General features: G+C 58.2%; 2 protein-coding genes and 1 long non-coding RNA gene across 3 annotated transcripts in view; 1 reads left to right on the top strand and 2 right to left on the bottom strand.

Moving 5' to 3' along the window:
* Positions 1 to 212: 212 nt before the first annotated feature.
* LOC123021749 overlaps positions 213 to 10677 on the bottom strand; it is a 15942-nt gene continuing 5477 nt past the window's right edge. The window contains exons 2-3 of the long non-coding RNA XR_006414403.1: positions 7619 to 7622; positions 213 to 395 (exon numbers count right to left, since the gene is read on the bottom strand). This is a non-coding gene — a long non-coding RNA (uncharacterized LOC123021749). The remainder of the gene's footprint in view (positions 396 to 7618; positions 7623 to 10677) is intronic.
* TRAPPC14 (trafficking protein particle complex subunit 14) lies at positions 3591 to 6417 on the top strand. Its single transcript, XM_044426787.1, has 4 exons — positions 3591 to 3969; positions 4252 to 4406; positions 5127 to 5320; positions 5471 to 6417. Exons 1-4 carry the CDS (start codon positions 3738 to 3740, stop codon positions 5622 to 5624), a joined length of 735 nt encoding a protein of 244 aa, XP_044282722.1. The 5' UTR covers positions 3591 to 3737; the 3' UTR covers positions 5625 to 6417.
* The window catches only part of LAMTOR4 (late endosomal/lysosomal adaptor, MAPK and MTOR activator 4), a 4047-nt gene continuing 333 nt past the window's right edge, over positions 6964 to 10677 (bottom strand). The window contains exons 3-4 of the mRNA XM_044426792.1: positions 10441 to 10558; positions 6964 to 8957 (exon numbers count right to left, since the gene is read on the bottom strand). Of these exons, the coding sequence (XP_044282727.1) occupies positions 8860 to 8957; positions 10441 to 10558 (216 nt within the window). The 3' untranslated portion in view covers positions 6964 to 8859. The remainder of the gene's footprint in view (positions 8958 to 10440; positions 10559 to 10677) is intronic.

Below are 10677 nucleotides of genomic sequence, written 5' to 3'. Positions count from 1 at the left end.
AAAAGTTCCATTGGAAATAACGCGATTTTGAAAAAGCCTTCCTTGAGTAGCTTTTTCTGCACAGCTCATCCTTTCTGCCCATGCTAAGCACATTCCCACCATCAAAATCATGCCAGGACACCTGGTTTTTCTAACCCTAACCCTACCCTGGTGCACACCCCTAACCCCTAATATAGGGCGAAAGTTCCATTGGAAATAATGCAATTTTGAAAAGGCCTTCCTTGAGTAGCTCTTTCTGCACTGCTCATCCTTTCTGCCCATTCTAAGCACATACCAACCAACAAATTCATGCCAGGGCGTCTCATTTTTCTAACCCTAGCCCTACCCTGGTGCACACCCCTAACCCCTAATACAGGGCTACAGTTCCATGGAGAAGAGGTTGATTTTGAAAAAGCCTCATTTTTCCAAGCCTGACCCAGTGATGGTGAACCTGATAGGCCGAGTACCCAAACGTCAACGCAAAACCCACTCATTTTTTGCAATGTGCCAACACTGCAATAAAACCTGAAAACTGAGGCTTTAATTCAGAAAAAGCCAGTCACAACTAGTCCAAGCAAAGGTACCTATTTGCCTGACAGTGCACTGACGGGCCGTGCAAAAGCTCGCCTGCGTCGCGGCCGGCGGCGTCAGCGCCTGGCGGGGCGACTCCCTCCCGCGCCTGCGCACGGCTGCCGTGTGCGCTGCACTCCCTGCTGGGCGTGCGTTCCAGCTGCGGCCTGCGTGGCACAGGCTTGTCTCCACCGTCCCAGGTCATAGCGCTTTCCCAGATAGCTATGCTGCGGAAAGGGGTAGTTGTGCCGGGCGATGACGTCACCAGCCGTGACTCAGTAGCCGCGCTCGGGCAAGCTGTTACGCGGCCCGTCAGTGCCCTGTCGAGAAAATATGTACGCTTGGAGAACTGTGTGCAGCAGAGGGCCCTGCGCGCTACCCAAGGCCCGTCCAGTGGCACCCATGAGCGGGTCCCCAGCATAGGCCAGCAGGTCTCCCCTGGTGGTTTAGTTTTTGTTTTTTAATATACAAACATGGATTTGCATGAAATGCATCCGGCTTTCTAGTAGCCACACGTGTCAGCAGAAGTGGATGAAATATCCAAATTAATGCCCACTGAACATGCTATCTCCATGTTACCCATTCATACCCTGAGACTGTTGTAAGGTCCACAAACTATTGCAAATGTTTTGTCCTTCCAGTTTTGTATTACCAGTCTTTTAGCTGTCAAAGGAGCACAAAGAATCTATTTCCCCTTTCGGGAAGTGGGCAAGTAATTTCAAGTCCCTGTGCATTCATGGATGTTAAAGCTTATTGCGGTACGACATCTACCTGTGAAATGACTCCCCCCCCCAGGAAGAAGCACCTGCTGAGTACTGATTAAATAAATTTTTAAAAGACACATTAACTGTATTGCGGCACCAGCAGGTAGCAGAACTTGAGTGGTACAGCGGTTAAGAGTTTGGGGCTGGGACTCAGGGGCTCTGGGTTCTTGACCCCTCTCAGCCATGGAGCCAACGGGGCGACTTTGGGCCAGTCACTGGCTCTCGGCCCGACCTACCTCGCAGGGTTGTTGTTGTGGGGATAAGACTGAGAGCAGGAGGGGGAGAATGATGCAAGCCGCTTTGAGTTCTTTACGAGGAAAAAGGCAGGTTATAAATCTGATAAAGCAATGACTGTTAAAGAGACAGTGCCATACCAAAGGGCCGGCCACCGAGTCACCAAGAAGTGCAGTCACGTGCCGTCCAGTTCCTCCTGCGCTGTCTTTGCACAACAGCTGCATGTGAAGGAAGTTAAGTGACACTGTTCCTTGCAAGGAAGTAAGGGGTCGGAGAGCAGCTCACTTGCTTCATGCCTTTGCTGGGCATGTTACAAATGAGGCGGCTTTTCGTCAGCCAGCCAAGAAAATGGCTCCTGCGTCTGCACAGTGGATGTAATTATTCCTGATTTGGTAGCTGTGCAGCTTGGGAGCAAATCACAGCTATTCTCTAGCTGCTTGCTGACCTCAGTTGCACAGGGATGGCCGATCCAGGGGCCAGGCTCTGAACCTTTAGCGGAAATGCAAAGGGAGACATTGCAGTCGTGGTAACTGGCGTAGGGCATGACGTTGCAGCTGCTCCTGTGGCCAATGTCCTCCAGTCGCACCAGAGCACAGAGCTCCGAGGGGCATCAGCAGCACTTCCCCCGGCTGGTGTGGCTTTTCCACTTCCCTGGATCATTCAGGCAATTCTCATTGCACCCTCCTAAGCCCTCCTTTCAAGGCTCCAGAGAGTCTCCTTTCGCCAAGCATCTCCGCGGTTCTCACATCTCCCCACGTGCCGGGAAGTGGGGCAGGGGAGGCGCCCACGTGAGCTGAGCCGAGAGCATCAGAAAGCATGAGACACCCGTCACCAGCTGCAATGCGGTCTCTTTGCTGAGGCAGCAGGAACAACCGTGTCATGTCTGGAAATTGCCGCCTCGCTCAGCCAAGGAGAGCTCGTGTGTGCCCAAAATTAAGAGCAAAGGAGTAATTGCTGGGAAGACGAGAGGCCTCTGCACACTTGCTGGGCTGGCAAGAGCCCCTGCATCGTGAGCGCCAACCTCACAGCCCCCAGCTCAACCCGAGATTTTGGTGGTTCTGCTGCGGCGCAGAAGAGTTCTCCACAGAAACCACAGGACTGCCTTTTCACCCGTCACAATGGAGCTTGGACATTCAGGAACAGAAGAAATCTGCCTGGATCCGCCCAAAGGCCTTTTGGGGACAGCGAGCAACCAGAAGCTCTGAAGGACGCCCAGATGCAGGGTGGCCCGTGTGTTCTCCACCCAGTGATCCTGCGAAACGCTCTGTCTCGCTTTGAGGGGGCCATGTAGCCATCATGACTAGTAGCCACAGGCAGCCATTGCCTCGAGGAAGCAATCCGATCCCCTTCCAAGCTGGAAGCCGTCACTCTATCCCACGGCACCGTGCGCTGCACGAATCGATCCATCCAGAATCTCCCCGCCTGCCCATCAGCCTCATGGGGTGACTCCGCTGGGCATCTCGGGAGGAAATCCTCTGCGCACTTTCTTCACCCCGGGCTTCTCTTTACACACCTGTCCCATCTCACCTTACTGGCCTAAGCAGAGCAATCCTGGATGCCGTGACCGTTCTCCACGGTGGAGCTGCTGCAGCCCTCGGATCGTTCTAGCTGCTCTTTTCCAGCAGTCTCCCCGAGGCCCGAGTGCCAGGAGTCCCCCGCCTTCTCAGGACCTGTGGGCACTTCTCAGAGTTTGAGAAAGTTTTGTGGGCACCAGCCTAATAGTCTACTTCGGCTCCATGCTAGCAGCAAACCTCAGTAATGATTCCCTGTAAATATATACTTTGGCAAGGTTCAGTAACTGCTTCTCTTCGGGAGGAGAGGAAAAGATGGATTTTGTGCAGAAACAGTCTTCCTCGCTTATAGTTGTGCTTTTCGACATTCTTTACCAGCTTTGTGAAAAAGAAAACGATTCCCCGTCTTTCTGACAACTAAAAACTGATAATAGGAAACTGGAAGGATACATGTCCCCCCCCCCCCCTTATAATGCAATGGACTGAGGACCTTTTGGTGCAATGCTTTCTTATATGGATGGCATACAGAAGGCAATTTCAGCATTGGGATATCGGGTCCACTTTTGTCGGGTTCCCCTTGTCCCCGTGTACAACTGCTGGAAAGCTTAAAGCATTTTGTACAAAGCCGTGTATGCGTATTTTAAAAATCAGAAGCAATTTCTTTTGAGTCTAAAACGGAATGCTCACTGGCACCCTCGCCCCGGACCCTCTGTCCTCGTTACCCCTGCTTCGCTGGGTCTCCTCTAGGCTGCCGAGCATCCGACTGGCCCGGCCCCGCTTCGTGATGACGGCAGAATGCGAGTCGCCCATCGCCTTGCACCACCGCTTCACGGTCACCTACACGCTGATCAACAACCTGCAGGACTTCCTGGCAGTGCGCCTGGTGTGGACCCCAGAGAGCGCTGCTGCTGGTGAGCTCCGCGGGGGGCCGCGGGAAGCCGCTGCGTGGGGTGGAGGTGCGACTGCCCCACAAGGTGGGGTGGGAGCAGCATGAGCAGGGCCTCTACGAGGAAGAGGCACGGGGAAGCTCCTGGCGCCCGAGACGCAGCGGGCGCACAGGAAGGGGGCTGCTCTGGCCGCCACGCTGCCCGCGGGGGTCCCTAGGCTTGGCTTTGGGCACAGGCCGGGGGTTCTGCTTTTTCCCCTCTTCCGGGGCACCAGCATTCTGCCCCTGCACCTCTCCGTCCCTGCAGGCAAGAAGCCGTCCTTGGAGGAGAGGCGTGCCACCCGCGACACGCAGGACGCCATGGTCTGCCACACCCCCCTCAACAGCCTGGGCTTCTCCCGCAAGGGCAGCGCCCAGACGGTCCGCGTCACCTTCCAGGCCCTGCGCGCCGGCGTGTACGAGGTGAGGGCCCATGCCAAGACGCAGGAGCCCGTGGCCGGAGCGCCTCCTGGCCTGCGGGCTCCCCGCCTGGGGCCAGGCACGTGCGGGAGCAGCCCTGGGCCCGCCGGTGGCGCCGCAGTCCCGACGGCCGAAGGGGCTCTGGCCGGCCTGATGGCCAAGAGGCTCCTGCGCAGCCTCCCCAGTGGGCAGGAGGGCGCGCGGGTGGCAGGGCGCCAGGCGTCTGGGAAGGGGCAGTCAGATCAGGCAGCGGCGGAGGAGGAAGGGGCCGCGAAGGCAGCTCAGGGCCGCCCCCTCTGCTGCTGCAGGACACCAGTTCGCAGCATCCCCGTCGGAGGGCTGCCCAGCTTCTTCCTGAATGTCTCCAGAGTGGCGGAGCCCCCTCCTCTCCAGGCAGCCGGTCCCGCTGCCCTCTTGCTCCGACAGGTTCAGGCCATGCCGGTCGCAGGAAGGGGGCTGCAGCTGCAGTCCTCGGCCCTCAAGCTTGCACTGCTTCCGGAGGCTCTTCAGCGGCCGGAAAGCCTTCCTGAATGAGTCTCTGAAACCAGCTGCACCCTGCAGCCCCCCCCCCCCCAAGCAGCCGCCTCTCGCATCACCCAAGGCTGTGGCCAGCAGTGTTTGGGCTGCACTGGACTGCCCGTCGCAGGGGCTGGGGCGAGGCCAGACGGGCGGCCGAAGGGGGAGCCGACCTGCCATCGTCCCTCTCGCTCTCTCCCCTCAAAGCTGTCTCAGCACATGAAGCTGAAGCTGCAGTTCACCGCGAGCGTCTCCAACCCGCCCCCCGAGGCCCGGCCCGTCTCGCGCAAGAACAGCCCCAGCAGCCCTGCCGTCCGGGAGCTGGTGGAGCGGCACCAGGCCAGCCTGGGCCGCTCACAGAGCTTCTCCCACCAGCAGCCCGCCCGGGGACACCTCATGAGGTAGGGCCGGGGGGGGGGGGGCGGGCAGAAGGGGCTCTTGGGTGCAGGGGACTGGCCGGGCCAGTCCCGAGGCGCCCTCTGCACAGACAGCGGGGCAGCATCGGGAGTGGCCGCCGCTCCCCTGACAGCGCTCTCTCTGCTCCTCAACAGGTCGGGCAGCGTCATGGAGCGCCGCGCCATCACTCCCCCCGTGGGCTCTCCCGTGGGCCGCCCCCTTTACCTGCCCCCCGACAAAGCTGCTCTTTCCCTTGACAAAATTGCCAAACGGGAGTGCAAAGTGCTGGTGATTTCCCCCCTCACCTGACAGGTGGGGGAATCCTGCCCTGAACGGAGATGCTGTGCATCCCCCCCCCAGCGGAAGAACAACGCCCCCTTCCCCAGCCATAACTTTCCCCTCTCATGGACCGCCCCTTTGCCGCTGCCCCCACTCTCCAGAGAACAGGACCTCTGCTGAGCGACCAGCCCCACCTCCCCGAGCCTGGCAGGACAGGCCCCCCTCCCCAAAGACCACCCTTCCACCCAGCAAGGTGGGCTGCCCTGCGCTTGCCTGGTGGCTGCTGCCAGGGCCCCGGTGCCACCCATCGCCGTCCTCTGGAAGAAGCGCTCAGAGGAGCTGCCCCTCGCCCTCTGCCAGCGACGGGTCGGGCTGGAACCAAGGTGCGTCTCCTCTCCCCTCGCATGTGAAGTGCGGCCAGGCCAGGGGTGAGCGGCCCCTCGCGAGGCCCAGGGGGCTGGCGCCGCTACCACCACGAGGCTCAAGTGCTGGACTGCGGGCCTGCCCCACTGCCGAAGAGCACCTGCGTGCCCGGAGGCCCAGGCAGCTCGTCCTTCGCCCTGGACTGTGCCAGCGCGGCCGGCAGCGAGGGGCAGCATGCATCGCCCCGGCCAGGCACGCAGCCGCCCTGCTGGAACCAGCCCCTCAGTGCAGGGGCCGCACAAGCCTCTGCCCCCGCCCCGCCTGCCAGCTCAGGCCAAAGCACCCGCCTGATGCACTTTATCAAGTTTTGTTATTTATATTTTTTTATTTGCCTCCAAGCCGCTCCAAGTGTACGTGTGCAAGTGTGTTTGTGAATAAACCACACTGGCTGGAAACTGGACCGGGGTGGCTGTGAAGCCTTTCCAGGGTGGTCGTGCGGAGGGCAGTTGGGGGGCTGCACTGGGGCCGGGCCAGCGCTTCCCTCCCCACCCCAGCCAAAAGGATGCGATGGTTTCTCTGCCCACAGCTTTGGCCCAAAGCATACATTGCGTGCGTTTGCCCAGCCCGAGAAGCCACGGCATCTTTCCACGGTGGGTCTGTCGAGTCGTCCGGACCCGGTTCCATTGCTCCTGCGTGGCGGGACCGGTTTTCTGAAACCATGGAGAGGGTCCATGGTTCTGCCCCAGGTCTCCACGCCTCTCCAGGTCCCTCCAGTTGCCTGGACGCAGGCCCCCCATTTTTCCACTGCTGGTGTGACAGGGCCACCGGATCACCCAGCGAGTGGCTGCGGACGTGGCTGCTTCCAGCCGCCAGCCCCTCCTGCCCTCTGCTCCACAGCCACGGATGCGTCGGTGCCCGTTTCATTCCCATTGGCCATGCCCAGCCCCGTGTCCATGTTTACTTCTGGAAACAGAAATAGCACAAAAATACAGGGAGGGAGAAGGGGGGGATTGCAGCAAAACTCTTTATTTTTGTTTAATGTAAAATCTCTGGGGAGCAGCTGAGATGTGCCACAGACATGGAGGCGCATGGGGGGGTACCTCCTGATCGCAGGGCCCAATGAAGGGGTGACAACTGCAGTCCATGGGCAGAACAGGCAAGGGATGGGGATGTCGCTTGCGGGGGCACAGTGAGCCAAGAGGATGGAGCAAGGGGCACGGAACCTGCATTGCCACAGAACCACATGGCCAGTTCAGGCAAGAATCCACATGCCACGGGCAGGGCAGGGCAGGGCAGAGCTGTTCACGTGGCATGTCAACCCCATCACTTGAAATGAGAGCTGGCATGGGGGGGGGCTTTAACCGTCCCTCCCGCTGCAGAGCCGGGGGCGTGCAATGCCATCAGTACGCTGCCCACCGCGATCCACTAAGCCGATTGCTGTTGGGCCAGAAGCGGCTGGAGCAAGGGAGCCCCCGTGAGAGCCACTGAGCGCATTTCCTCCAGAAGGAAGGAGGCAAGACATCGTGCGATTTGCTTTCCAAGCAAGCGATGGGTCTTAGTTAGGCTTTTTACCAAGACTCAGAGGGGTAAAATAGCTCCCCTGAAGGGAAGGCCGAATCACTTAAGCAGCTGTTTAGAGACTGATCTGTCACAGGAAAAACCTTCCTTGCATCGCGTCTTGCTCAGTGGGTGGGCAGTCCCCCCTTCAAAACATTTGTTGATCTTGGAAGAAACCAGCAGATACCGGGAGAGGGAGCGTGTTTTGCAGATTCTCATTCATCCTCTGGGCTGGGATCCTCTTCTGCAGCCAGATGTCTGGGGCAGGGGGACACAGGGGGAATGTCACACAGTCCCCAGAAGAAAGAGGGCAGCAAAACCTCAATCCTCGCTGGTTTCCTTGGAAAGAAGAAAGTGCAGGATCCGGCACAAAAGGAAAGGAGCTCTTTGGGAAGAGCATGAAGGACACCCCATCATCTACACTGCTAAGGGAACGTGAACTCTACCCGCCAGCCTTGCCAGGAAAGGCAGCCCTTCTCACCCCATCCTGCCTTTAAAGAAACCGGCGGCTTCAGGCAGAGCTGCTGAACCCCATGCACCCCAAGAACCAGGATCAAGCTGGGAGCTGTTTGGGTGGCAGCGGGGGGAGTGCACACGCACCCCGGGGGCAGAGGACATGCTTAACCAGCTTCGTTTAGCTTGAGATGCTCCTGCCTGTAACTAAGCCTTAGAAGCATTTTCAGCCGGGGGAGCTGCTATTCTAAAGCTTGGACATGACCAAACAACTCATGGGCACAGGAAAGAGGGTGGCCCTCCGAAGGATCTCAGAGGAAATGATTTAGAACCAAGAAGGCTGAATTTGCCCCCCAAGCCTTGGGTCCTACGTCCCTACCTTAAAGATTGTGCCAAGTATTAAAGCCCCTTTCCTGCATTAGAGAAAGCCATGCTGGACTTTCTATACCGCTATAGGAAACTGAGACAATTCAGGTCCTTCTCTGCATCTATCAAGTTTCTGTCCGTCTCTTCAAACAAGCTGAGCTGTCAAGCAACCTGCAGAATTTCTCAGTTTGTGTGGGGGTGTTGGGGGCTGGAGAAGAAATTGGACTTGTGCAGACAGGGAAAGTTCCGATGTTTACTGAAGTTGCTTGCTGGTTGCTAATCAATAGATTGTTTTTTAAAAGTTTTAATTCATGCAACACAGCTGTGCCAGGCCTCTCCTTTACATACCAACCCCCCCGCCCCCCCGCCCCAGTTTAGACCAGGTTCTTAACAGTCTGTGCAGTAGCCCGTGAATGATTCAGCTCCCACTCACATACACACAGTCACGAAAGGTGAGCCGTGGGCACTTGGGCCCTCTCTCCATGTTCTGGGAAGAGCAGCAGCAGCAGCAGCAGCCGCCTCGAGCTCAGACCATCACCGGCTCTCGGACACTGTTCTGCCTTTTCACCACAAACAGCTTCTGACCAGAGATGGTCACCAGGAAGGAGTGCTCCCCAAACACCACTGCAGGAGGGGAAAGGGAAAGAGGAGAGGGCTGCTTTAGAAGGGCATCTCTTCATTCGAATTACCTCCCGCTCTGCTGGACTACGAGGGAGCAGCCCCTCTCATCCTCTTGTCTTGCTGGACAGCAACAGCAGCTGTGGGACTGCCAGATGAGAAGAGGGGTACACTGAGACCGCCTTCACACGGAGGGGGATCCCGATTAGGTGCATGAGGTTACCGGCAAGGAAGGGAGCACACTGAGCCCAGAAGTACAGCAGAGCCTCCTCTGGCTTCCCAGCCCACCCAGGCTGGGGCCAAAGGATGGCCCTGAAAGACCACGCAAGGCAGAGTGCAGCTCTGCCCTTAAGAACTGCTTGAACACAGGGAGAGCTGGCATCCACCAGGCGGGCTGCACTCGCAAAGGCTTCTGGGGCTGCAGGCGGGATTCCTCTCCTCAGCACAGGCTCCTTCCTTCACTCTGCAGTCCTAAGAACCACTATGCTGGATCAAACCAAAGGCCTGCCTGCTCTAGCACTCCGTCCAGTCCCCACAAAGCTGCCCAGACTGGCAGCCACCACCACTCCCCATGACAGCAAATTCCATCGTCTAACTGTATGCTAAATGAAGTACTTCCTTTTACCTGCCCTAAGCCTCCCACCCATCAGCTTGGTGGGAGGACCCTGGGTTCAAGGGTTATGGGAGAGAGAAAAATGCCATCCTATTTTCTCCACACCATGCGATATTTTAAACACCTCTGTCATGCTTCTCCTTCCTCACCTTTTCTCTAGACTGAGCAGTCCCAGTTTATTTATTTAAATTTATTTTTCGATTCATAGCCTGCCTTTTTCCTACAAAGGGCTCAAGGCAGCTTACATCATTCTCCTCCTCCATCTTATCCCCACAACAGCAACCCTGCAAGGTAGGTTGGGCTGAGTGTCTGTGACTGTCCCAAAGTGATCCAGTTGCGTCCATGGCTGAGCGGGGTCTAGAACCCAAATCGTTCTCTGTACTTTCCCCAATGAAACAGTGTCCTTTTTCAGGTAAGGCAACCAGAACTGGATACGATATTCCAAGAGCAGTTGCAACAAAGATTTATATAAGGAAAGATAATGGCAGCTCTATTTTCCATTAGGCTTAGCATGGAGCTTGCCATTTTCACAAGTTGTTCACTGAACGAATTTTTCACCAAGTTGTCCACGAATACGCCAAGATCCCTTTCTAGCTCAGACACGGCTGGCTCAGCTCCTGTCAGCAGGTACTTGCCTTTAGGACAGTGCGCTCCAGGGCGCATCCCTTTGCGTGCATTAGCCTTAGGACAGCTGCTCTCCAAGAGAGCCACTGCCTCCCTGCCTCCACCTGGGCGGGCAGGCCACCTTCCACGGGGCAACACAGGCCAGGAAAGGAACCCGCCGCGGGGGAGGGACGTGCCGCGGGGCGCACGACGCGGCCCTCCCAAGGCAAGCAAGCGCCAAACGCCGGCGCGCCCCAGCCCTTGGCGGCTCACCTGAGATGCGGCGGAAGGGCACCTCCGGGCAGCGGGGCAGGCGGAAGGCGCAGGCCGTGCTCACCAGCTCCGAGATCACCCCAGCCGTGCGCTCGTCGTTCTCCAGGTCGCCGGCCGACTGCGAGGGGAGGAGGGCGCGGAGCGGTCAGCCGCCGCCGCTCGCCCGGCGGGCTGCGCTCCCCGCCGCCCCGCGGCCCAGGCCAGGCCAGGCCGCCCGCCCGCGCCCCCGCCCCCGCC

The sequence above is a fragment of the Varanus komodoensis genome, unplaced genomic scaffold (assembly GCF_004798865.1).
Source record: "Varanus komodoensis strain SLA01 unplaced genomic scaffold, ASM479886v1 scaffold182, whole genome shotgun sequence".
NCBI classification, from domain to species: domain Eukaryota; kingdom Metazoa; phylum Chordata; class Lepidosauria; order Squamata; family Varanidae; genus Varanus; species Varanus komodoensis.
The sequence above is the reverse complement of the archived record's forward strand: the minus strand, read 5'-3'. Positions and strand labels throughout refer to the sequence as shown.

Excerpts from the sequence above, each read along its gene's own strand:
- TRAPPC14 (XM_044426787.1), top strand. The coding sequence starts at position 3,738 with ATGCTCACTGGCACCCTCGCCCCGGACCCTCTGTCCTCGTTACCCCTG. Across the intron at positions 3,970-4,251 it reads CCCAGAGAGCGCTGCTGCTG|GCAAGAAGCCGTCCTTGGAG; the intron begins GTGAGCTCCGCG and ends CCGTCCCTGCAG. Across the intron at positions 5,321-5,470 it reads GCCCGGGGACACCTCATGAG|GTCGGGCAGCGTCATGGAGC; the intron begins GTAGGGCCGGGG and ends GCTCCTCAACAG.